This window comes from Gorilla gorilla, chromosome 5 (genome assembly GCF_029281585.2).
Source record: "Gorilla gorilla gorilla isolate KB3781 chromosome 5, NHGRI_mGorGor1-v2.1_pri, whole genome shotgun sequence".
Lineage (NCBI taxonomy): Eukaryota > Metazoa > Chordata > Mammalia > Primates > Hominidae > Gorilla > Gorilla gorilla.
This window is the reverse complement of record NC_073229.2, coordinates 43,945,584-43,972,817: the sequence shown is the minus strand read 5'-3', so window position 1 is coordinate 43,972,817 and position 27,234 is coordinate 43,945,584. Positions and strand designations below refer to the sequence as shown.

The 27,234-nt window shown below is 43.2% G+C and overlaps 3 protein-coding genes and 1 non-coding gene across 4 annotated transcripts in view; 2 read left to right on the top strand and 2 right to left on the bottom strand.

The window, feature by feature from the left end:
* Positions 1-10,415: 10,415 nt before the first annotated feature.
* Positions 10,416-10,487, bottom strand: TRNAM-CAU (transfer RNA methionine (anticodon CAU)). Its single transcript has one exon. It is a non-coding gene; the product is annotated as a tRNA-Met (tRNA).
* Positions 10,488-11,406: 919 nt separating this feature from the next.
* LOC101144695 (uncharacterized) overlaps positions 11,407-27,234 on the top strand; it is a 30,100-nt gene continuing 14,272 nt past the window's right edge. Inside the window, exons 1-7 of the mRNA XM_031012369.3 lie at positions 11,407-11,819; positions 12,178-12,341; positions 15,739-15,839; positions 21,846-21,961; positions 22,118-22,273; positions 22,678-22,992; positions 23,824-24,158. Of these exons, the coding sequence (XP_030868229.1) occupies positions 11,511-11,819; positions 12,178-12,341; positions 15,739-15,839; positions 21,846-21,961; positions 22,118-22,273; positions 22,678-22,992; positions 23,824-24,158 (1,496 nt within the window). The 5' untranslated portion in view covers positions 11,407-11,510. The remainder of the gene's footprint in view (positions 11,820-12,177; positions 12,342-15,738; positions 15,840-21,845; positions 21,962-22,117; positions 22,274-22,677; positions 22,993-23,823; positions 24,159-27,234) is intronic.
* LOC101143962 (histone H2B type 1-C/E/F/G/I) lies at positions 21,791-22,282 on the bottom strand. The gene has a single exon (XM_004043415.3). The coding sequence runs from the start codon at positions 22,225-22,227 to the stop codon at positions 21,847-21,849; it is 381 nt and encodes a 126-aa protein (XP_004043463.1). The 5' UTR covers positions 22,228-22,282; the 3' UTR covers positions 21,791-21,846.
* On the top strand, positions 22,469-25,842 carry LOC101144335 (histone H2A type 1-H-like). Its single transcript, XM_004043416.4, has 2 exons — positions 22,469-23,064; positions 23,377-25,842. The coding sequence occupies exon 1, from the start codon at positions 22,672-22,674 to the stop codon at positions 23,017-23,019; it is 348 nt and encodes a 115-aa protein (XP_004043464.1). The 5' UTR covers positions 22,469-22,671; the 3' UTR covers positions 23,020-23,064; positions 23,377-25,842.

The following is a 27,234-nucleotide window of genomic DNA, read 5'->3' as shown; positions in this document are numbered from 1 at the left end:
GGCTGTGAGTACATATGACTAATAAATTTCTGCCAGTCTCATTTATTCAGTGTTGAGTGTCATGTGTCCAGCCTTCTTACTATTTAGGGCAGGAGAATTTATTGTCTTTCAACAGGTGCACAGGAGGTGATCGGAACACAGCCACTTTTCTCTCCAAATCCCTCTCCCTCACATGACCTCACCTCCATACTTCATCACACTGAATTATTTGTAGTTCCTTAAAAACCTTTAACTATTATGCTTCCTTATATTTATTTCTTTTTGCTAGAGTGCTCTTCTCGGCTATATGGCAAGTTCTTACTCATTCAAGTTTTGGCTCAAAACCTGCCACCATTTCAGAATCAGACAATTGCCAGGGCAAAATTAATGCAGCAACCCTGTTTTAGTTTTCATTTATCTCTGTAGATAAGTGCCATGGTGATGACCCTTACTAAAATATCAGAATGTTCACATACTTACTGGGTAATAATGTTATTCTATATATCTCAAGTAGTGAGTCACTATGAACTAGGTTGTCAGCATTATTTAAAGTAAATATGATGATTCATGATGTGTGCCTGGTGTCTGGTTCCACATGGCTGGCCACGTGGTAGCTATGACTAGCTCCCCTTAACAACTTTGACTCTAATGCCCAAGTGGACTTTGCTATGCAAGCACAGCTTACACACATGCATGCAGTTCACAATTGGAGAGAAAGGGCTTTCCTATCCTCAATGAAGACGTTGGATGAGAAAGCCTTCTTTAGCCTTCACCTGTTGGAGGCCAAAGGAATGAGGGACGTGACCAACTCAATATACCACTGGAGGGTATATGAGCAAACAGCAAACTGTTCTCATGAAAGCAGGATGTTGGCAAACTGACAACAGCATCTGTCACCAGAAGGAATGCTGAGGGCAATCACGTCCCAGGCACCGTGTTCCTTAAGGTTATCTATAGGAACATCTGGAGTCTGTTGAACAAAGAAAGCAATCATGTGAGCCTGTGATAAATCAAGTAGCTGACCAACAGTTACCCCTTCCTCCCTGTTCACTACACCTAATAAATATGAAGGGCTGTAGAAGCTCAGGGCCCTTGTTCTCTAGAAGCAAGGAGCCCTCTGACCCCTTCTTTTAAACAAGTTCTTTTGTCTTTGTCTTCATTTCTGCATTTGTCCTCCTTCGTTTAGTCCTACAGTAACAGCCACAATGGCACCCAAACAGAGACTTGAATGAAGAAGGTCTGCTGGAGCAGAGAAAGTGAAACTGATCAGATGAACGAGGAACCCCAGGACGAGTCAGCCAGCGGAGGATATAAAGTCAGTGCCCTGAGGAGGTACTGGGAGCGGGAAGTTTCTGAATCAGGGTAACATGGGGCAGAATTTGTCTATGGAGGAGCAACATTATGTGCAGTTGCTTAATGCTCAGGTTAGCTCTCAAACACTAACTAAGCTTCTGCAGGAATTTATTATGCATAACCCATGGTTTCCACAGACAGGCACCCTCAATGTGGAAAATTGGGACCCAGTAGGAGACGGATTAAAACGGGCTCATCAAAAAGGTCTCAAAGTTGATCCTTCTGTTTTCTCTGTTTGGGGTTTAGTCTGTACTGTCCTTCTGCCATTGTCCCCTTCTTATTCTGCTGGACCACAGGAGCCATGTTCTGAATCTCAAAAATTGAAAGAATCTTTTGTCTCACCCACAGCATGCATTGAAAATGATAAACAGGAGGCCAGGCACAGTGGCTCACACCTGTAATCCCAGTACTTTGGGAGGCCGAGGCGGGCGGATCATGAGGTCAGGAGATTGAGACCATCCTGGCTAACACAGTGAAACCCCATCTCTACTAAAAATGCGAGGAAATTAGCCAGGCGTGGTGGTGGGTGCCTGTAGTCCCAGCTACTTGGGAGGCTGAGGTAGGAGAATGGCGTGAACCCGGGAGGCGGAGCTTGCAGTGAGCTGAGATCGTGCTGCTGCACTGCAGCTTGGGTGACAGAGCGAGACTCTGTCTCAAAAAAAAAAAAAAAAAAAAGAAAATGATAAACAGGAAAGGATGAAAATTGGCCTGTACCATCCCCCCAATAGCAGAAACATCTGTACCACCTCCTTCAGTAGCAGAAAGAGACCCCAATACAAAGAATTCTCTGTGCTGCTGCCATAGCTGGAGAGCCCCTAGGACCTTGCGCTTTTCCTATTTCCGTAAGGCCCAATCTGAATAATCCACAGCAGTTTACTTATGAACACACCCAGGTAGAGTTTAAGTTGTTGAAGGAATTAAAAGCTAGTGTAGTTAATAATGGAATACAGAGCCCATTTACTTTAGGATTGCTAGAATCTGTACTCGGTGCTATGTGCCTTCCACCCTTTGATATAAAGCATTTGGCTCACACTTGTTTGTCTGGTAGTGCATATCTGACATGGAATTTAAACTGGCTAGATCTGTGTGCAGACCAGACTAGACAGAATCGTGCTGCTGGACACGGGGACATTACAAAGGATATGCAACTGGGTAATGGCCCTTATTCAGATCTGCTGTGACAATTGACACTCCCAGGCACTGCTTACAAGCAGTCTGCCTTGGCCGCTAAACGCGCCTGGGACACCATTCCAGAGCAAGGAGTCCCAGTACAATCTTTTCTACAAGTTATGCAAGGGTCGCAGGAGTCCTATGCACATTTTGTTGTACGATTACAAGAGGCAGTGAGGCATCAGATTCCTCATACCGCTGCTGCAGAAATGCTTACTTTGACTCTAGCTTTTGAAAATGCAAGTGCAGATTGTAAACGTGCTCTGGCACCTGTGAGGTGTATAAAGATCTTAGGAAAATTTCTCAAAGCCTGTCAGGAAGTGGGAACTGAACTCCATCATTCTACAATGTTGGCTCAAGCAATGGCTAATTTAGTAGTAAACAAATCTAAAAAGGGCCAAGGGTCAAGCCCTAAAGTAGGAAAATGTTATAATTGTGGAAAAATTTGACATTTCAAAAAAGAATGCCATCAGACCTCTGGGCAGAGAGGATCTTATAATGCAGTCCCCCCCAACAGAAAAAACGCCAGGACTTTTCACTCGTTGTGATAAAGGAAATCATTGGGTTAATCAATGCTGCTCAAAATTTCATCAGAATAGCACCCCCCTGTCGGGAAACGAGAAGGGGGCCTGGATCCGGGCCCCTCAAACAATGAGGGCATTTCCCATCCAGGCCACAGCCCCATTTCAGGGATGGGTTCCCAGAAGAACATTGATTCCCTCTCCCCAGGAACACCCAGAAGCACAGGATTAGATCTTCCAGTCAGAGAACGGGTTACATTTGTTGGAGGAGACAAACCCACGAAGATTCCCACTGGTATTTGGGGACCTTTGCCAACAGGATATATGGGATTAATTTTGGGCAAAAGCCGTCTTAACTTACAGGGCATTACCATGGTCCCCGGAGTTGTTCACTGTGATTATGAAGGAGAAATTCAAGTAGTAGTAATGTCACAAGATCTTTGGGTTTTTGAACTGGGAGAATATACTGCTCAACTATTGCTTATTCCCTGCAAGTTGCACCCTTCCGCATGAAAGGAAAAACGAGGGAATCAAGGATTTGGAAGTACAACTAGGTGGTAAATTTATCTATCACAACCCATAGCATTTAATCGACCCACCTGTACAGTGCAAATTAAAGGAAAGAAGTTCTATGGGCTTATGGATACGGGAGCTGATGTGTTAGTAATATCCAAACACTATTGGCCCACCATCTTGACACCTGTAATTAACTTCTACATCCCTAGTGGGACTAGGAAAGCTCAAAGTGTTCAATGGAGTGCTGAGATTTTATCCTGTCTCAGACCACATGGACAGTCATGTACTTTTCAACCTTATGTTGCGAATATAGCTGTTAATCTATGGGGCCGAGATTTACTGACAGCATGGGACATGAGACTTAAAAATGAAACTATTGATAATCCAGGATTTAAAATGTTAAAGAAAATGTGATTCAGAGTGGAAAAGGCTTAGGAAAGCCCCTGCAGGGAAACCCTGATCCAATATCAATAACTGGACAAAACAGAAAAGGGCTGGGTCATCAGGATTTTTGGTGGGGGTCATTGATATTTCTCCTCCACCCACTGCTTTGCCGCTAGAGTGGCTGACTGACAAACCTGTGTGGGTGGATCAATGGCCCCTATCACAGGAGAAACTGATGCAACTCCATCAGCTAGTGAGAGAGCAATTGGAAGCAGAACATACAGAATAGTCAGCCCCTGGAATTCACCAGTATTTGTGATCCGAAAATGTCGGGAAAATGGCAACTGCTACATGATTTGAGAGCTATTAATGCACAGATTAAACCAGTGGGTGCATTACAGCAAGGTCTGTCATCCTCAGCAGCCATTCCAAGAGATTGGCCTCTTGTAGTAATAGGTCTTAAAGATTGTTTTTTTTTTTCTTTTAACATACCATTACACAAAAAGGATAAGCCTCAATTTGCCTTCTCTGTGCCTTCTATTAATCAAAGAGAGCCTGTCTCTCGCTCTCAGTGGAAAGTTTTAGTCCAAGGCATGCTCAACAGTCCTATGTTATGTCAGCATTTTGTAGGAAAAGCTTTAAAGGAGCCTCACGATATATTTCCCAATGCCTACATCATTCATTATATGGATGATATTCTTTTGGCCGCTCCTACAGATCAAATGTTACATCAGTTATTCAGGGAAATAAAATGAGCCTTGACTGCATGGAATCTCAAAATAGCTCCTGAAAAGGTGCAAACAACCTCCCCATACCAGTACTTAGGTACTATTGTTACTGGAAGAAGTGTTCGGCCTCAGAAAGTAACTTTCTGTAGGGAGAGGGTACAAACTCTGAATGACTTCCAGCAATTATTAGGGGATATCAATTGGCTGTGCCTGATGCTAGGTATTGCCATCTACCAACCCACACACCTTTATCAAACCCTCCAAAGAGATTCTTCATTAGATTCTCCTCGGCAACTTACTAACGAGGCAGAAGCTGAGTGACAGTGTGTAGAACAGATCCTTCAGCAACAACATGCCTCCCGGCTACAGCCACAAAAGCCTTTGCTTTTGTTTATTCTTCCTACCCCCCATTCTCCATCAGGATTTTTAGGCCAATTCATAGACAAATCTGTAATGGTAATATAATGGCTTTTTTTTTTATTCAATCAGACAGTGAAATCTTTGCAAGTTTATCTTTCTTTAATTACTCAACTTATAACAAAAGGTAGGCATAGGTAAAAAATGCTTACGGGATATGATCCTGATAAAATTATTGTTCCCTTGGATTCGCAACAACAGGCCGCAGCATGGGAAATGTCGACTGCATGGCAAATTGCTTTTGCAGATTTTGTGGGATTAATAGATAACCATTATCCATCAGACAAGATTTTGCAATTTTATCCTCCCTATAATTACCCATCACAAGCCCATTCCAGGTGGAAAGACATATTTTACTGATGGCTCTTACAAAGGCTGCACAGCTATTTATGCAACTAAACATACTCAAACAATAAAGATCTCTGGAGTTTCAGCTCAATGCTCAGAGTTAATCGCAGTTATTCAGGTTTTAGAGCTCACGGCTTTATCTCCTATTAAGATTGTTTGTGATTCAGCCTATGTTGTAAATGCAGCTAGTTGCATTGAGACTGCCACTATTAAGGGCACCCTAGAACCAGAGCTGCTTAATTTGTTTCTAAGACTTCAACAAGCCATTCTCTCTCGTGCTGCTCCTATTCGCTCTCATACGCAACTTCCTGGACCACTATCTCAAGGTAATGATAAAGCAGATAAATTAATTGGTTCTGTATTCCAACAAGCCCAAGCTTCCCATGCATTACTGCATCAAAACACCTCTGCCCTTACTCATATGTTTCATCTGCCTTGCAGTCAAGCTCAAGCTATTGTGCAAGCCTGCCCCACTTGTCAGCATGTCCCTGGTGTTGCACCCGTGGAAGGATGCGACCCATGAGGCTTGGCTCCAAATGAAATCTGGCAGATGGATGTTGCACATACAGCAGCCTTTGGCAAACTTAGCTATGTTCATGTGACTATAGACACCTACTCCAATATGTTACATGCCACATGTCAAACAGGGGAAACTGCTGGCCATGTCCAATGGCATTGTTTGTCGTCATTTGCCCATATGGGGGTCTGTAAACAATTAAAAACTGACAATGGACCTGCTTATGTTAGTCGTGCTTTTCAAAATTTTTTACAGTTACGGGCAATCACTCATAAAACAGGAATTCCTTACAATCCCCAAGGACAAGGCATTATAGAGCGGGCACATCAAACACTACAGCGTATGTTGAGAAAAAAAGGGGGAATAGGAGACCAGCTACCACCTTAAACAAAATTACATTTAGCCCTGTTTACTTTAAATTTTTTGATGCCTGGTATGGATGGTAAGACTCTAGCAGAACAACATTGGCAAGTGTTAGAGGGAAAGAGGCAAGTTTATCCAAAGGTGTTATGGAAATCCCCGGAAAAAGGACAATGGAAAGGCCCAATGGATTTGCTGATGTGGGGATGAGGGTATGCTTGTGTTTTTACAGGAGATGGACAAACTGTGTAGGTGCCCTCCAGGTATGTGCAACCATGGAACGGGAGACTGGAGGGATCCGTGGATCGCGACCATGGGCCCGGTTCCCCCAATACAAGCCATAGGCCAGTTGAATCTGAATGCAAAGATGGAACAAGGGCTGACTGGAGTCACATTGACATCCACCCTCATAACATGGGGACAGATCAAGAAAACCATGCAGGAAGCTGAGAAAATGCTGGAGTGCCAGGGTCAGGCAAAAACCCCTGAATCAATGTTCTTGGCCATACTAGCTGTAATGTCCTGTGTGGTATGTTTCCCCTGTGTAGAAGCAAAAACACGTTGGGCATATGTTCCTAACCCCTGAGTAGTGCGACCCGTACTCTGGAGTGACACTCCTCCTGAGGTATATAGTGATCAGGGAGCATGGACCCCAGGACCCCTAACTCCCCCTGACACAGAACTATTAGACTCTCAGAACAATAGTATCAATTACACTGCCCCATTGGAGGGACTCCCTTTATGCATCACCAAGGATACATCGCTCAATGGCAGTTGCCTTGCAGTCCAATCCCAGGCATGGTTGAGTCACCATGGAAAAATTATGTACCTATTAGGCCTTAGCTCTATTAATATTACTGGTGGATTTACTAATCTCTCCCAGCCCCATCGTCCAAATTGTATTGATTATACAGCATGGGCTCCCTTCAATAATTCTCACCCCCCTCCTTGGATCCAGTGTCTTGACCCCTTAGCTAGACAAGTCTATGTTAATGGGAGACATTATTGACTGGGGTCCCTGTGGTCATTTGGATGGGAGAGATGAGAATTAGACCTCATGGCACAAACTTCGCTGCCACTGGTGGTGAACATTTAACATTTCTTCGCTATATCGCATTGGGATTCAATCCTAATCTGCCACGCAACTGGCTTGGCATGGAACAGGCTTTAGTCTGCCTTTGCCTCAGTGGCATCATCAAGGAAAGAGGGGCCCAATTCAGCAGTCGATATGGAAGTTAGCACTCCCATTTATGAATGGCAGCATCTGGGTCAGGACACTATCCAATAATAGTAATAGGACTCAACACAGTTTTAATGTTACCTTTGTAAGAAATATTACCACTCAATTTACAATTTGTGTTTTTAATCCCTGTATCTTTCTGGCGGCTAAAAAGGACCAACTCCAGGTAAACGTCACCCATTTGACTTGTGACTCCTGTCAACTGTATCACTGCATAAATCATAGCATGATACAAACACACAACATATCCACCTTAATAATTCCGGGTCGCATTCCCAGATTATGGATTCCTGTCAATTTGTTTGAGCCTTGGGTGGCTATCCCGGCTTTATATTTTGTACAACTCCTTCTTACTCAGCTCACTCACTGTGCTTGTAGAGCCTTAGGCATAATATTTTTTGCTACAGTCTCCCTAGTTACACTAATAACCTCTATTGTAGTGTCCTCAGTAGCACTGCACAGCTCTATTCAAACAGCTCAATATGTGAAAAATTGGACACATATGGCCAACCAGGCACGGATGCTTCAAAATAAAATTAACACCAAAATACAAACAGAGGTGGCAATGTTAAAGACTACTGTCCTGTGGCTAGGAGAACAAATACAATGTTTGCAGTTGCAGCAGCAATTGCATTGTCATTTTAACCATACTTATATTTGTGTAACTAATTTGTGTAATATAATCAAAGTGAATATCCATGGAGACTTGTAAAGGCCCATTTGCAAGGGCTTTTACATCCAATGTTACTTTTGATATTAATGATTTACAGAGTAAAATTCTTGATTTGAATAGGCAAACTTAAGACTATCAGCCCTCTTTAGAAGCTTGGACCTAATTCCAGCAAGGTTTAGAGAAGCTTAACCCTTGGACCTACTTTAAACAGCACCTCAATGTCTCTTTTATAATTATAGGAATGATGTTATTGTGTCTCTGTTTTCTGTTCATAGTCTGTAACATCGGCTGGACCACCAACTGGCAATTGAAAGCTGCAGTCTGGAATTGCCTTTATTCAATTAATGCAAAAACAAAAAGGGGGAGATGTTGGAGGCCAAAGGAATGAGGGACGTGACCAACTCAATATACCACTGGAGGCTATATGAGCAAACAGCAAACTGTTCTCATGAAAGCAGGATGCTGGCAAACTGACAAGTGCATCTGCCACTAGAAGGAATGCTGAGAGCAATCATGTCCCAGGCACTGTGTTCCTTAAGGTTATCTATAGGAACATCTAGAGTCTGTTGAACAAAGAAAGCAATCATGTGAGCCTGTGATAAATCCAGTAGCTGACCGACAGTTACCCCTTCCTCCCTGTTCACTCTACCTAATAAATACGAAGGGTTGTAGAAGCTCAGGGCCCTTGTTCTCTAGAAGCTAGGAGCCCCCTGACCCCTACTTTTAAACAAATCCTTTTGTCTTTGTCTTCATTTCTGTGTTCATCCTTCTTCATTCAGTCCTATAGTAACAGCCACATTTACCTGTGTATATACATATTTTTTCTGCTTTTCTTGCATTGTATCCTGTGCTATAATGAATCTTTTTTGTTTTTATTTTTAAAACATGTTCTTTAACCCAAACAAAAAATGCTCAATAGATATAATAAATCTTAACTGAGAGTATACTGAGTCATGTGATTACTTCTGGTGAATTACTGAATTAGTGGGTGGTCATGGGATTACAAGCACTATTTTCCTTATTCCCAGTGCACTTAGTGTACAATCCTTTCACAGAACTACTGTATTGCACTCTACATATTTACTTGTTTAAAAGCATATGGGCCAGGTGCGTTGGCTTAAGCCTGTAATCCCAGCAGTTTGGGAGGCCAAGGCTGGCGGATTGCCTGAGGTTAGGAGTTCAAGACTAGCTTGGCCAACATGGTAAAACCCTGCCTTTATTAAAAATACAAAAATTAGCTGAGTGTGATGGCAGGCACCTGTAATCCCAGCTACTTGGGAGGCTGAGGCAGGAGAATCTCTTGAGCCCAGGAGGTGGAGGTTGCAATGAGCCAAGATTGTGCCACTGCACTCCAGCCTGGGCAACAAGAGTGAGAGTTCATCTCAAAAACAAATAAACAAACAAAAAACAAAAAACAAAAACAACAAAAGCATATCTAGACTGTAGACTACTTAAGGTTGTTTTTTTTTTCTTAGTTCCTAATACAGTATGTGACACATAAATATCTGAATAGGAATCCTTTCTGAGAGAGAGAAGCATAAAGCAGTCCACACATATGTTTAAAAAATAAGCACAGTGAATAGTTCTATTTGAGATATTAAGAGATGGTAGAGAGCAGAGACACATTTACCAGTAGGGTCCGCAAAAATGTTTTTCTCAGGTCAGAGTTCAATCAGTGCTATGAAGACTCCACACCCACCTCAAAATGCAACTCATTTTCCGAGATTAAGATCCTTGTAGGCGAAAAGAATCTGTGTGGGGATTTAGGAATTCCTAGTCGATTGCCTTAAGTACTTGGCAAATAGTGCTTTCTGAATTATGTATCAAAAGATATAAAACTCCATTCCTGGGCTCCCACCCCACCCCACCCTTGGCACTCAGTTTATGTAAGCATTCTCCTTGCTTGGCAGGTTAACTTACAACTGTCATAACTGGCTGCAACAGTGGTATAGTCTCTAAACAAGAGAAATTTGCTTTGTTTACAGATGAAATATTGATTAATGACACTTGGGTGTCTATGAAAATCAAAATTGTACATGCAGAGATTGTAGTTTCACATTATTTCCCGGAAATGCTTGTAATTCTGGAATTAAAGAAATACTCGGCTTCCTTTTGTTTTCTTTCGTCATTGTTTAACCTAAAAAACTGTAACTTAAAAAAAAAAGGGATCCTCAGGAAAATAGACAAGGTGGAAAAAAGAAAATAGACCTAGCAGAGGATGGTTTCGATCCATCGACCTCTGGGTTATGGGCCCAGCACGCTTCCGCTGCGCCACTCTGCTGTTCTGCTAAGCCCACTTTCTCACAGTACTCTTAACTACTTACAGGAGCTGCGTTCAGACTACCTCGTAATTTAAGAAAAAACCTAAGAGCAGTTGCCTACTTCTTTGGCTACCACAGGTTGCCAACTCACTTTGGAAAAAAGCATCACCAGAATCAAACAGAAAACAAAACTAGGGATAGAAAAATAAATATCAATACACTGGTGGGCTAGGCGCGGTAGCTCACGCCTGTAGGCACCGCACTTTGGGAGACCCAGGCAGGCAACATACCGAGACCGTCTCAATAAAATTAAAAAAAGGAAAAAAAAAAACCCCACCCCGAAACCTACACACTGGGTGCAGTTGTGAGGGGCAGTTAGATATTTAAATGGCAATTACAAATTTTAATAAGCAGGAAAAGAAGAGAACAAACTGGGAATAGAATCAGGCCTCCGCGCGGAGGGCGATAATTCTACCACGAATCACTAACCTATCATGCCTTCGCCATCGGGAAGAAAACCCTTTTGGTTATGTTTCCCTTGGCTTGGTGATGGAGAGGGTGAAATCTTGCAGTTTTCAAACACTTCCGAAGGGGGGTTTCGGTCCGCATGTGCTTTACAGCAGGCAGCAGAAAGCCAGTCACTGTGACCTTGGGGACAAAGCTGCACTCCTCAGGCTTCCGGTCTTGTGGACCGAGGCTCCTCTCCAATCGTCCTAAAGCAACTGAAGGAACAATTGATAACAATTTAAACATGTTAATTTCTTTAATCTGATTTGGTTGTTAAAACAGCCTTAAAACTCTCATTCCTATTTCCCAGCAATTGCAAGAGACGCCTCCGTGGAGCCGGCGCTCAGATGCCAAAGGCTGGAGTTGTTGGTGACGTCATCCAGGGCTGGGCTATGCAGGGTGGGGTCAAGAAGCAGGACCAAAGTTCCGGTATGCGCGCTTTCAGTCTTCAATTAGGTCCGAATTCCCTGCATATAAGGGCGTTGCTTTGCTTTGGCGTTTAGGTTTCTTAAGCTGGTTTTAGGAGTTGCTTAGTCATGTCTGGCCGTGGTAAGGGTGGAAAAGGTTTGGGTAAGGGAGGCGCTAAGCGTCATCGCAAGGTTTTGCGCGATAACATCCAGGGCATCACTAAGCCAGCTATCCGGCGCCTTGCTCGTCGCGGCGGTGTCAAGCGAATTTCTGGCCTTATCTATGAGGAGACTCGCGGTGTTCTGAAGGTGTTCCTGGAGAACGTGATTCGTGACGCTGTCACTTACACAGAGCACGCCAAACGCAAGACCGTGACAGCAATGGATGTGGTCTACGCGCTGAAGCGACAGGGGCGCACTCTTTACGGCTTCGGTGGCTAAAGCTTCTGCTTGCTCCACTCTATTTTCATTTTCAACCAAAGGCCCTTTTCAGGGCCGCCCACCTTTTTCATAGAAGAGCGGACATCTTGTTATCCTGTTTTGTTCCAGATTTTTGCTGAGAAGTAGTTACTGTGCACATGTGTAGATTTGCAGGTAACGTTTAATTACTCGTGCTTAATCTCGCATGTTTAGGATTTGGGCATAAAGTACTTAAAGTCACTGTTTTCTGCTTGAGGGAAGTTGGTATGTTGAATATGTTTAGCTTTCTTGTGGCATTGTAACACTTTAAATATCAGTGAGTAAGCTGGATTGCCACAGTTTATAATTCCCGTGGGCCTTCCTCCTTCGGTTTAAGCTTGAAGCGTTCGTAAGGTTCTCAAAGACTACAGAAGTTGGAAACTCGCGGAGAGACTGCAAGTTACCCTTTCCAAAATGGCGGGAAGGGCTAAAAACAAAGAAAGCTCGCACCCAGACGGCGGGCCTTAAACCAAGGCGAATCCGTGAGCGCAACACATCTGCGTGAGTAGGATCGCAGACCCAGGTCCAGGCGGCGTGCGCGCTGCTGCTTTTGAGTTGGTGACAAAACTCTTCAACAAAAGGCAGTGTGGGGTAACAATATAAATGTTCACTTGAGAGCTTGCAAGTATTGTTTCCAATAGACCTAAAATGTGTTTTTGAATATTACGAAAATATTAAAAGGTAGGTAGGGTATCGCTTAGTGAGCCATATAGAAACATCACCATAACTTATTTTGTTGTTGAGACGGAGTTCTGCTCTTTCATCCAGGCTGGAGTGCAGTGGCGCGATTTCGGCTCACCGCAACCTCCGCCTTACGGTTTCAAGCGATTCTCCTGCCTCAGCCTCCTGAATAGCTGGTATTACAGCCGCCCGCCTAATTTTTGTGTTTTTAGTAGAGATGGGGTTTCACCATGTTGGCCAGGCTGGCCTCGAACTCCTGATCTCGTGATCCGCCCGCCTCGACCTCCCAAAAGTGTTGGGATTACAGGCATGAGGCACTGCGCCCGGCCACGAAAACTTAAATTCTTAACCAGCAATGATCGCCTTTTGAAAAAGTATACATTCAGGCATCAGGACAATAATTTGCTAGAGACCAAACCTGTAGGAGATTTGGATTGGCTTTTTTTTTCCTTTTTTGAGGCGGAGTCTCACCCTCGCCATGCTGGAGTGAAGTGGCGTGATCTCGGCTCACTGGAACTTCTGCCTCCCGGGTTCAAGCGATTATACTGCCTTAGCCTCCCAAGTGACTACAGGCTCGCGCCACCACGCCCAGCTAATTTTGGTATTTTTTAGTATAGGTGGGGTTTCACCATGTTGGCCAGAATGGTCTCCATCTCTTGAGCTCGTGATCCGCCCGCCTCGGCTTCCCAAAGTGTTGGGATTACAGGCGTGAGCCACCGCGCCCGGCCTGGATTGGCTTTTCTTATGGCATCATTTTACTTGGCTTCTATACTCTGTCCTGAGCAGAAGTGACTTTTATATACTTAGTTGAAATCAGGTTAATATGCTTGTCAGTTTATACAGAGACATATGTCTGGTTTATCTACGTTGAAGATAATAGGACAATTGCTGCTTTAGGATGATAGTTCCATTGTAAAATCAGATTTTTCCCCTTTGTGGTCAGCAAGCAAATTGTAGGGTTATAACTTTGAAATCGAGAAAATCAATGGAGTTAGGGTTTCATCTTTTTTAAAGATATGGACTTGTACATTAATATGAACGATGTTATCAGAGCTAAGGCACTGGTTTGTATGAGGATATAAATTTAACAACAAAACTTGAGCACATAACGTATGCCAGGTACTGTTCATGGCTCTGAGAATTATAGGAGTGAATGACAGTGAACAAAACAGTATTTTCTGTATGCATGGCGTCTATTGGGTGTGCGTTTACACGCAAAGTAAGTGAAACTATCAGATGGTGCTAAGTGCTATCACTGAAACAGGCTAAAGACGTGTGGAGGGACGAGGTGATGTTTAATTAGTTACTTTTTTTTTTTTTTTTTTTTTTTTTTTTTTGAGACGGAGTCTCGCTCTGTCGCCCAGGCTGGAGTGCAGTGGCGCGATCTCGGCTCACTGCAAGCTCCGCCTCCCAGGTTCACGCCATTCTCCTGCCTCAGCCTCCCGCGTAGCTGGGACTACAGGCGCCCGCCACCACGCCCGGCTAATTTTTTGTATTTTTTAGTAGAGACGGGGTTTCACTGTGTTAGCCAGGATGGTCTCGATCTCCTGACCTCGTGATCCGCCCGCCTCGGCCTCCCAAAGTGCTGGGATTACAGGCGTGAGCCACCGCGCCCGGCCTAGTTACTTTTTTTGAGATAGGGTCTTGCTCTGTTGCCCAGGCTGCAGTGCAGTGGCGCGATCTCGGCACATTCCACCTCTGCCTCGCTTGGGTTCAAGCAATTCTAGTGTCTCAGCCTCCCGAGTAGCTGGGATTACAAGCATGCGCCACCACACGCAGCTAATTTTTGTATTTTTAGTACATATGGGGTTAGGCTGGTCCTGAATTCCTGCCTCATGTGATCCGCCCGCCTCGGCCTCCGAAAGTGCTGGGATTACAGGTGTGAGCACACCGCGCCCAGTCGAGAACGTGATAATTTTAAATGATAGAGTCATGGAAAGCTTTACTGATAGAGCGATGGTTGCAGAAAAAAAGACGAGAGAATATTCCAAATAGACGACCAAGTAGCAAAGCCTTGGAGATAGCAGAGAGTTATTGTGTCTGGGCAAAAGGGCAGAAGGGGTGCAGAGGAATGGAGATGAGGTCTGAAAGGCAAATGGAGGCGAGAAGGGTGCAGAGGAAAGGAGATGAGGTCTGAAAGGCAAATGGAGGCGAGCAGTTCCTATATGGGCGGTGTAACTACTTTGGCTTTTATTCCTAGTGAGGTGGGAGCCACTCAGGGTTTTGAGCAGAGGACTGAGATGATCTGATTTATATTTTAGAATGAGCTGTCTGGATGCCTGATGAAGAATAAACTGTGATGGAACCTGGATAGGAGCAGAGACCAGTTAGGAGGGTACTAAAATAAAGGAGTTGAGATGGCAGTGGCTTGGAGCAGTGTATTAGTGGTAGAGGCTGTGAAAAGTTGTTGGATTCTTTGTTTATTTTGAAAGAAGGTTGATAGTTCGTTTCTGAGTCACTGAATGTGTAGAGTATGAGAGAAAGAAAATTTATGGATGATTCCAGTGATTTCATTGACAGCAACTGAAATGGAGGTATCAATTGCTAAAATGGGGAAGAATACTGAAGGAACAAGTTTTGGAAAGAATTCCATATCTTAGTTTTGGACATCCAGAGAGAGTGTCAGATGCTTATTACACATATCTAAGAGGAAGATACGAAGTAAACAGTTTGATATATAAATCTGGATTTCAGAAAAGAGGTCTGGGCTGGAAACATAGATTGAGTTTTTACTCCCATGAGAGTAAAAAAGCCAGAAGGTGAAATGATATCTGTTAGGAAAAGAGGATTGATAATGAAGAGAAGCAGTGCAAGGACTGGGCCCTGGGTTAAGGAAGTAAGGAATGTTTGCTTTGTATATACGACATCTGGATTCCTAACTTACAGTTTTACAAGTGCTTTCTTTAGTAATTCTGTTTCTGTAATTTTTGGAACAAACAGAAAAAGTTATCCCTATTTTACAAATGTGGAAAAATGCCCTTGGTAATAAGGGTATGCAATAATATTGCAATTTTCATTCAAATAACCTATTAAAGTTAGAGCCATGAAGGGGTTACTTTGGAGACCCAGTGATAGATAGTCACACCTTTTTCAAAATGTGCCCACTTTCCCCATATATTTTGCTTGCAATTCCAGGAGTTCTCAGGCCTCCTGAAATGTATTTGTGGATCTCAGCTTGAAAGCTCTGTATTTGATGCTGCCTTTTTTCTTCCCTTAGTTCTGTGGCTCCTGATGGATCTGAGAAGATGGACGTGGAGGATGAAAATCTGTCTGAGTATTTTGAACTGATGTTTGTTGCTATGGAGATGCTGCCTATATGTTGATGTTGCAGACGTTAAGTCACTAGCCCACAGCCTTGTATTCCATACTCAGAGACCCTGCTACATACTTGACATCTCAACTTGAAAGTCCAATTAATATGCACTTCAAACTTTAATAGGCTTCAAACAGAATTTCTTTCATTATCTCTGCAAAACAGCTTCTCCCATCATCTTGAAATTAGTGAATGGCATTTTACTGTTTTAGCTGGAGTCATTTCTGTGGTTTTCTTTCACATCCTACATAACAATCCATCAGTAAGTTCTATGAGCTCTTCTTTGAAAACAAACAGAATCCAACTGTTTCATTCCCACTTCTGCTCTGGTCAAGCCACTGCCAACACTCACCTTTATTATTGTAGCACCCTCATTGCCTAGTTCTGTCCCACAGATTTCCAATAAAAGGGGAATAAAATCAGGTCACTCTTCTGCTGAAAACCCTCCAATGGCTCTCATTTCGCTAAAAAGAAAACCCAAAGTCCTTTCAGTACCTTGCAAGGCCCCACACTCCGGCTCTTGTTATCTCTTTGGCCTCAAATCCCACTACTCCTTTCCTTCCTCGCCCAGCTCCGCTAGCCTCAAACTTGCTGTAAGTATGTATCTCTTTCAGGGACTATATATTGACAGTTCCCCTTGTGTGGGCAACTCAGCTTCTAGATTTAAGTGTTGCTGCCTCACTTCTTTCAAATAACACCCTCTCTGTGAGGCTGGTTGTGACCCCACTGGCATTACAATCCTGCTCCCTTCCTCACGGCCTTCCCACTATATTTTTCCCTGCTCCTAGGGATCCTGCAGTCTATTTGGAGAGTGAGAACATATGCTTATGAAAAGGAAAGCAGGAATGGAATATTATATGGAATGTCAGATGAGTGTAATTCAAGTCAGTATCAGAAGTGATAGTTCCCGGCTTGGTGCCAGATGTTGGAGGCCTGTTGGGCCAGTGACAGGAATGTAGACTTTACTGTGGACAGCAGAGAACCATACAAAATCTCCCCTCCCTGCTTTGGTTCTGATTATGTCACAATTCTAGCATCTTTCATGAAACTAGTTTTTTAACTGAGCATATTAGACTCAAATTATGTGTTTATCTTAATAAGTGCCTAGATGAATATAAATAAAATGAATATAAATCTAAATTTACAATTGACAAAATGATATACTTTAGTGTACATAAATCTAAATTTACAATTGACAAAATGATATACTTTAGTGTACATTTTAGGTTATGTCCTTCTGGCAGAAAAGGAAGATATTTCAAGAATTATCCTTTACACAGCAAGTCTTGTATATTAGCAGTGATTTTTGTAAAGTGCCTGGTCTTTTGAGCATCTACAGACTTTGAGTATAAGGGGAGATTGCCTTTTGTATAACCAAATTTCTAATACCAGCAATATTTATGGAGGTTCTGTATTTTTATGGAAGGCGAGATGACTTTTCCGTGAATACATTTGTTCATTATTGTTTCTTTATTTGCTTTAAAATTTATAATTCTAGATACATATAAAAGAATGTAGGCTGGGCGCAGTGGTTTACGCCTGTAATCCCAGCACTTTGGGAGGTCGAGGTGGGCGGATCACAAGGTCAGGAGATCGAGACCACGGTGAAACCCCGTCTCTACTAAAAACAAAAAATTAGCCAGGTGCAGTGGCGGGTGCCTGTAGTCCCAGCTACTCGGGAGGCTGAGGCAGGAGAATGGTGTGAACCTGGGAGGCGGAGCTTGCAGTGAGCTGAGATTGCGCCACTGCACTCCAGCCTGTGTGACAGAGCGAGACTCCGTATCAAAAAAAAAAAAAAAAAACAAAAAACTGTAAGGCCAGGTACTGCAGTGCATGTCTGTAATGCTGGCACTCTGGGAGGCTGAGGCAGGTGGATCACCTGAGGTCAGGAGTTCGGGACTAGCTTAGCCAACATAGTGAAACCCCGTCTCTACCAAAAACACAAAAATTAGCCAGGCATGGTGGTGCGTGCCTGTAGTCCCAGGTACTCTGGAGGCTGAGGTGGGAGAATTGCTTGAACCCAGGAAGTGGAGGTTGTAGTGAACTGAGATTGCGACTACACTCTAGCCTAGATGACAGAGCAAGTCTCCGTCTGAAAAAAAAAAAAAGTATTAAATCCACATACAAGTTATAAAGGATAATATGATGACCATGCTTGAACCCAGTTGCCAACCAGGTATAACAAATATTACAAATAACAACTTTGACCTCATCTCTCAACCTCCCACTACTTCCCCTTGAGGTAGCCATTGCCTTGAAATGTTGCTTGCTAGGCATTAAAATTCCTTATGCTTTTCTGGTCCTTACACTAATACTGCAAGTTTTGCTTGACTTTCCCATTTGCTCCTCTTTGAGGTCACTAGTGCATTATTTTATAAACAAGAACATATACTTAGAGTCACATGGATTATTAAGTGGTTCACTAATCTTACTCTATTCTTTCCTTTAATGTTAGGATACTTGTCTCTTGCCTTGTTTTTCAATTTCCTTAGTAAGGAATTGTATCTTACAATTATCCTATTAATTTTTTATATACCAAACCTAGAATAATACTGTATACATAGTTGGTGTCCAATAATTAATTTTTTTCCTGAAAATATGGAGGCAGTAGAAAAAAGAAAAAAATTACTTTTATTTTTCTTAACACAGGACAGAGAAACTTGGAAAAGGAAAGGGCTTAATGGAGAACTTCCTTTTTCTTAACCACAGTATTGGGAGTTTTAGAGACAGCCAAATAGAGAAAGTTCTCTCCAGAGGAGCTGATCCTTTCATCCCAAAGAATGCAACAGAATTGTTTACATTTTGGCATTGAGCCTTCTAGTCAGTTTTTTTTTCCTGTTACTAGCTATACTACACATGTATATGATATATTAATATAAATGAGAATATATGATTTGGCACCTTTCCCAAAGTACTATCCTTCAAGCATATTTTATGTTTATTTTTTTGACGTTAGTTTTAATAGCTGCACAGTATTTCATTATGCATAAACCATTTTTGTCTTTTTTCTTCTCTTAAGACAGGGTCTCTCTCTGTTGCTCAGGCTAGAGTGCCGTAACGGGATCATGGCTCACTGCAACCTCTGCCTCCCTGGCTAAAGTGATCCTCCTGCCTCAGTCTCCTGAGTAGCTGGGACTACAGGTGCACACCACCACACCGGAGTAATTTTTGCATTTTCTGTAGAGATGGGGTTTAACCATGTTACCCAGGCTGTCTTAAACTCTTGGGCTCAAGTGATCTGCCTACCACGGCCTCCCAAAGTGCTGGGATTATAGGTATGAGCTACTGTGCCGGGCCTGATAAAACCTATTTTTAGTGAAACTCCTGCTCTTCAACATATTTCCAATTTTTAGCCACAATAAACAAAAATATGTTAAAATAGAATCAATAGAATAGGATTTGGTATATTATTAAATATATGATGAAAATGAATGGTGGTAATCTAGGATGAGGACCAAATTTCAAACTTGGATAAACAGAGCTATGAGGATAATGAGGACAGTCTTGGTCCTGCTGGGTTTGAGCCACCTGTGGAATACTTAGTTCATATAGTATTTGGAAGACTAATTACTGCACTTGTTGTTATAGACTGATTTACCCTCCTCCCTGCTGCATATGTTGAAGTCCTTGAAAATATGACTGCATTTAGAGTTAGGGTCGTTAAAGATATAAAATGAAGTTATTGAGGTGGGTCTGAATCCAATCTGACTGGTGTCCTTATAAGTAAAGAAGACTGGACACACACAGAGAAAGATAATGTGAAGACACAGGGAGAAGACAGTTATCGACACACCATGGAGAGAGACCTCAGAAGAAATCAACCCTGCTCTCACAGGTTAATCTTAAGAGTCGTAGCCTCCAGAATTGTGAAAAAATAAATGTTTAAGCCACTCAGTCTGTGGTACTTTGTTATGGCAGCCCTAGCAAACGAATACACATCTCAAACATTTTCATTCTGGGATTATTTTTCTCTGCATTTTTTCAGCGATATGTCTGCTTCTCTACCCTAGCAAGACAGACATAGAGAACACAGATGCCTGCCCACACCTACTGTGTGCTGTAGGGAAGAAAACAGCTTTCCCTTCTACCCATCTGAAATTCATTGGCTGGGGCCCTGTAGCAAAAGACAGAGTAACAAGAGAAAAGCATATACATTTGATATGGTTTGGATCTGTGTTCCCACCCACATCTCACATTCAGTTGCAATCCCCAGTGTTGGAGGTGGGGTCTGGTAGGAGGTCATTGGATCACAGGGGTGGTTTCTCAAGGTTTAATACCACTCTCTTGGAGCTGTTGGGATAGTGAGTTTTGTGATCTGGTTGTTTAAAAGGGTATGGTACCTCCACCTCTCTCCTTGCTTCTGCACCACCATGTAAGATGCCTTGCTTCCCATTTGCCTTCCGCCATGAGTAAAATCTCCCTGAGGTCTCCCCAGAAGCAGAAGCTGCTATGCTTCCTGTACAGCCTGCGGTTTCATGAGCCAGTGAAACCTCTTCTCTTTATAATTACCCAGTCTCAGTTATTTCTTTATAGCAGTGTGAGAATGGACTAATACAACATTTATTTAATATAAATTTCACATGACATGGGAGGCTTCGTAAGGAAATGAAGACCTGGAGAAGGGGTAAACCTGAGTATTTTTACACTAGGTTTGATGAAGAGTGGAGAGTCATGCAGAAATATAATAGGACAAAAAGAAGACTGTCAGCTAAGGGTAAAACAGAAACCTAGCAAGGTCTTTTTGTTCAGATTTCTCTCAGACTCTCTAGGACTCATATGAGGGTCCTATGACCTGTTTCAGGGGAGAAGAGTTGGGAAAAATCAGAGAGACCTTCCTGCCCACGATGCTTCTCATATTCTTTCACCTTAAAATTTTCAGTATGTCAAGGGGCCATATTTTGAGATAGTATGTTCTGAATGACATCAAGATACACGCTGCTGAGGGTAGATGGGAGATAGTAACTTCTTGTTTCTTTTCAGAAATTATTTACCGCAGGAGTGACAAATACAATAGTAGCAGCTACTCAAATCAGAGCCTAAAAATGATGTTACTTCTCTAGTGGTGAGGTGGTGTTCTTCAGCTTTTCAGGCCAGGAATTTACACCAATCAGTTTCCTTTGAAGTGACCTATGTCAGGGATACAATGGATTCAGGAAAGTGTGGCCTTCATTAGCCAGCCAATTTCCTATGTTCCAATTAAAGAACATACTTATCAAGGTGCAGAAGTTCATCTGAAAACAGGGCTGTGATTTGGAGGTATATGAGGGAAACCTAGTCAACAAATGGATGGAAAATAAATGTAGCAAGGTTAGCAAAGTTAATAGGAAACTTGGGAAGAAAAAAGAGTAAAAAAGTACTAAGCACTTCTCATGTGAATTTCTAGGTTTCCTTACAACTCAACACATCTGACCATTAAATGAGGCACCCCTAGTTCCAGTGAGGGCATGAGACAGTCCCTGGAAAATATGAGACATGTTGCTTGAACTGGCAAGCAACGATAGGGAAATCAAACAGCCACAGGCAGTAGGATGTCTATAGGGGAAAAAAACAACGAACCTGGATTTTTTTTTGAGAGAAGTCTCGCTCTTATACTCCAGGTTTGAGTGCAATGGCTCTATCTGGGCTCACTGCAACCTCTGCCTCCTGGGTTCAAACGATTCTCCTACCTCTGCCTCCCAAGTAGCTGGGATTAAGTTGCCTGCCACCACTCCCGGCTAATTTTTGTATATTTTAGTAGAGACGGGGTTTCACCATGTTGGCGAGGCTGGTCTCGAACTCCTGACCTCAGGTGACCCGACCGCCTCGGCCTGCCAAAGTTCTGGGATTACAGGCGTGAGCCACTGCGCCCGGCCGAACTTGGATGTTTCAGTAAACCCTTACTATCCCAATGTGTTGCTTAGCCATTTTACCTTGCCAATGCCAAGTCTGGAAAATTACAGATCTTTAAATGACAACATGGGTGGCTCTTAGAAGAGCCTTTGGGTCGTTGGCGCTTTTACCCAGGTAACTAGTTTACTTGGAGCTGGTGTACTTCGTGACAGCCTTGGTGCCCTCCGACACCGCGTGTTTGGCCAGCTCCCCGGGTAGCAGCAGGCGCACAGCCGTTTGGATCTCCCTGGAAGTGATGGTCGAGCGCTTGTTATAATGCGCCAGGCGGGAAGCCTCGCCTGCAATGCGCTCGAAAATGTCGTTGACGAAGGAGTTCATAATCCCCATAGCCTTGGACGAGATGCCGGTGTCGGGGTGGACCTGCTTCAGCACCTTGTACACGTACACGGAATAGCTCTCCTTGCGGCTGCGCTTGCGCTTCTTGCCATCCTTTTTCTGTGCCTTGGTCACCGCCTTCTTGGAGCCCTTCTTCGGGGCAGGAGCTGACTTAGCTGGTTCAGGCATGTTCGCAGCTGAAGTAATACCGTCAGATGACCACAGGAAAATGCTGGTGAGCCCAAACGCCGTCATTATTTATTTCGTGCATATGCAAATGAGGCTTGCTGAGTTTCGGTTTCTGATTGGTTCTTTTAGTGTCTGAATATATGATAGGCCATTTCTGAACTCCTAAATCTCATTGGCTCTCCCAGAAGCTCAACCTTGCATAATTTGACCTTTCAACTATAAGTATGTAAGTCAGAGTTGGGTTTTTTCTTCTTTTTCTTTTTTTTTTTTTTAATTTTTTTAAACACCTGCTTTTCGATTGGCTGAAATCTGTGTTCAGGAGGTAGCACAGTCTACTTTGCCGAATATAGATTATAATAGTTTAGCTGCTTGCGTTTTACTAGAATCAATCACTTTCCTTCTTCTAAACAATTATTTAAATACTTCAATGCGTCTGGATGTGGAATGCAGGGCAGCAAAGCTCGCGCCAAGGCTAAAACGCACTCTTCCAGGGCTGGTCTCCAGTTTTCTGTGGGCCGAGTACACCGCCTCCTCCGCAAGGGCAACTACGCCAAGTGGGTTCGGGCCGGTGCGCCGGTGTACCTGGAGGCGGTGCTGGAGTACCTGACCGCCAAGATCCTGGAGTTGGCGGGCAACGCGGCCCGAGACAAGAAGACCCGCCTCATCCCCCGACGCCTGCAGCTCGCCATCCACGACGAGAAGCTCAACAAGCTGTTGGGCAAAGTTACTATCGCGCAGGGCGGTGTCCTGCCCAATATTCAGGCCGTGCTGTTGCCCTGTCTATACAAGTGACTGACTAGGCAAACAGGACTAATGAGAAAATGTTTAACATCTCAAGTAAGTGCTTTAATGTAGTCGGGAAGAAGCAAGTTCAGTAACGTTTACAAAACCTTGTAAAGTTTAGATGGACAGGGCCACTGCAGTGTTCAAGTTATCCTGCAGAAGAGGCTAGTGGGGGTGGTATCCTGGAATATCATCAATAGGACCCAACGAAAAGTAAATGATAAGAGTCGTTGGAAAACCTAAAATTAGCCTGTGCTTTAAAAATTCTCAACCGAAGCAAAACACCATTTGGGACAAAATAGAATTCAGTTAACACTTGTTGCTCACTGTTGTATGTCGGTGACTTCTTGGCTTGTGATTTCCCAGGTACATCACCCAGGAATCCTGCCTTATAATGGTCAAAGGTTTCTAGCTAGCAGCAGTCCAGGTGACTCAAGAAAACGGCACAAGATAAACTTCTCAAAACGTGGTCCTCCGAATCTGGCCCCACAACACATCTGCTGAATGAGAATTCGCGTCTTCCAAAGTCTTAAAGTAGTCGTTTACGGACTACAGCTTGAAAAGGGCAGAATTAGAACTTTAAGAAGTTAACGCTCTTGGATCGCAGACTAACCGAGAAGAGAGGATTCAAAAATGAAGTGATTCATCCAATCAGATTTTCCAGTAATTCACCAATCACATCGTTGGACTCTTCAGCCAATGGTTTTGTTGCGCGGGACTTTTGAAAATCAACAAGGCCAATTAGAATGTTTCTGAGTATATATAAGGGCAGTTTCCACTCTGCCAAGTGGCTGAGTTTTTTTTTTCAGGTAGTCTGAGATGGCCCGCACCAAGCAGACTGCACGCAAGTCCACCGGTGGCAAAGCGCCGCGCAAGCAGCTGGCCACTAAGGCGGCTCGGAAAAGCGCGCCGGCCACCGGCGGCGTGAAGAAACCTCATCGCTACCGCCCCGGCACCGTGGCTCTGCGCGAGATTCGCCGCTATCAGAAGTCGACTGAGCTGCTGATCCGAAAGTTGCCTTTCCAACGCCTGGTGCGAGAAATCGCTCAGGACTTCAAGACAGATCTGCGCTTTCAGAGTTCCGCGGTGATGGCCCTGCAGGAGGCCTGCGAGGCCTACTTGGTGGGGCTCTTTGAGGATACCAACCTGTGTGCCATCCATGCTAAGCGAGTGACTATCATGCCCAAGGACATTCAGCTCGCTCGCCGCATTCGTGGGGAGAGAGCGTAGAGGTTTCTGGGCAGTAATTCTATCCAACTTAAAAAGGCTCTTTTAAGAGCCGCCTACTTTCACCCGAAAATAGCTGTGATTAACTAATCAAATCTCTGAAACTAGACGTTGGTTTTAGTACTTAAGTCCTCATTTGATTGGCTAAAGTTAATGGTAAGCTTGCTATATTTGTTCCCGTGCTTTTTCCCGAAAGTGCCAGATTGTCAGCGTCCTTTTCTAAACTGGCTTTTAGGGGTTTGGTGCTTCGATTTGGTAGCGGAAGGGGCCACCTAGGGGCGTTTTATACATTGTTTGTCTCAAGCGTTAATCGCGTTGTCTACTTATCCCCATTATAGATGGGATTTTTTTTCGTTGTGTATTTCTGGTTAATCCCTTTTAAAACTTTACAGGTATGAGCATTGGCAGTTGAGAGTAGGTAGGGATATCCTTGGTTGCTGCTTTTTAGTGTCTGAAGCAAGCTATTTCTACAATTCCCCCTTTTTTTAAACAGTTCTTGGTTTTTCTGTGAAATGATCCATTTTTGGCTGATAGTTAATTCAATATTAGAAATTGGCGACAGAAACGAAAGCCAGATTGGCCTCTACATTACTGGCAGCATGGGCATTACCTGGGAACTTGTTAGAAGCTCCCAGGGCATTATATGGGAGCTTGTTTCAATCCCCATCTAGGGCTGGAGTCAATCTGCGTATACCTCAGATGATTCTCATGAACACTGATTTAGGAAGCCTAGGTTGATGGTTTTGGTCTCAACAGTAAAGGCATCCTGCCTGTGAACTCTTACAAGGAGTGAGCTTTTGCAAAATGCATGTTTATTTATGTTACAGAATGAAATATTCTATGAAATGTTCTCTAAAGCAAGTGCACAGAACAGTCCCCTAAAATAGTTTGATTTCTCTACAGATCAGTTTTCTCAATGTAAGATTACAGTCACATGGGAAGGCCTTAGAAAAATCTACCTGGGGTTCAATGAGACTAATAGCAATCTAGAGTGGGCCCAGGGAATGGTAATTATTAAAATTCAGGTGCTTCTAACAAACAGCTGGGGCTGAGACTCCTTGCTACATAAATTTTAATACTCTCATTAGCTCTGGTTTGACTCTAGGCTTAGCAGTTTTCTAATTGAATCAGTTTCCTTGTAGTTTGCCTTCAGAGAGAATATACTGGTCTCTAAAGACTTTCTGGCTTGCTTGACTATCTTTCAACACCTGGCTTTTATAAGAATTTCTTAGGGCAACACTAATGTAAGTTTTTTCTTTTTTGTTTTGTTTTGTTTTTTGTTTTTTTGAAACACCGAGGTCCTTTCAGTGATTGGAAGTATCAGGTTTTTAGGGATGTTACAAGGAGGAACACATACCATCCTGGGCTGCTTGGCATACAACCAAGATATGTTTTCATATAGAACCCTTCCTTTACAGATTAGCACAAGGCCCTGTTTGGGTATTCAGCAGATCCTTCTTTATGATCTTTATTAATTTAGCAACTTGTCATTTTTTTTCACAAATTGCTTTTATTTTAAAAACTTATTTGACATTCCAGAATATATGGGAAAGGAGATAATAGTTTAATAAAACCCATGTTCCTCTCATCCAGCTTCAATAACAACATTGGCTAAGTGTTTTATCTATTGATTTTTGTAAAGCAAATAATGAAACTGCCTAATGGGTTCAACTTGCCCATTGCCTAGACAAAGCTGATTTATCTACGCAGGGAATTGCAATAGAGAAAGTAATTCACGCAGAACCAGCTGTGTGGGAGACCCTAGTTTTATTGTTACTCAAATCAGTTTCCCCAGCATTCCAGATGGGGGGAAGCCGATGAACCAGGAGTCCTGATTGGTCAGGTCAGAGATGTCATTATAGGGAGCCGAAGGTGTCTCCTTGGGCTGAGTCAGTTTCTGGGTGGAGGTCACAAGATCGGATGAGTCAGTTTACCAATCTGGGTGGGGCCAACTGATCCATCAGGTCTGCAAAATATCTCAAGCACTGATCTTAGGAGCAGTTTACGTGGGGTCAGAATCTTGTAGGTTCCAGCTGCAGGACTCCTAAACCATAATGTGTGTGTGTTTTTTTTAATTTGAGACAGTCTCACTGCGTTGCCCAGGATGGAGACTGCAAACTCTGCCTCCCAGGTTCGAGCGATTCTCCTGTTCAGCCTCCCAAGCAGCTGGGATTACAGGCTTGCGCCACCATGCCCAGCCAATTTTTGTAGTTTTAGTAGAGACGAGGTTTCATCATATTGGCCAGGCTGGTCTCGAACTCTGGACCTCAAGTGATCCATCCGCTTTCGCCTCCCAAAATGTTGGGATTACAGGCGTGAGCCATTACGACCTACCCGTAAACCATAATTTCTAATCTTGGGAGTAATTTGTTAGTCCTACAAAGGCAGTCTAGTCCGCAGGCAAGGAGGTTTGTTTTGGGAAAGGGCTGTTATCATATTAGTTTTAAACTATAAACTAAGTTCCTCCCAAAGGTAGTTCAGCCTACACCCAGGAATGAACAAGGACAGCTTGAAGGTTAGAAGCAAGATGGAGTTGGTTAGGTCAGATCTCTTTGTCTCAGTTACAATTTTGCAATGACAATTTCAATATCATTTCATCTATTTTATATATGTTATCTGCTATTTAACACCTTATTATGGACCAGGTGCCTTGGCTCACTCCTGTAATCCCAGCACTTTGGGAGGCCGATGTGGGAGGATCACATGAGGTTAGTTCTTGACAAACCTGGCCAACTTGGTGAAACCCCATCTCTACTAAAAATATAAAAATTAGCTGGACCAGGCCTGGTGGTGCACGCCTGTAATCCCAGCTACTGGGGAGGCTGAGGTAGGAAAATCTCTTGAACCTGGGAGGCGGAGGTTGTAGTGAGCCGAGATCATGCCAGTACACTCCAGCCTGGTGACAGAGCGAGACTCCATCTCAAAAATAAAAACAAATTATGATGCCATCATTACTTTTATAACAAATAGTATTTTTTTAAAAAAAATTTAATATGA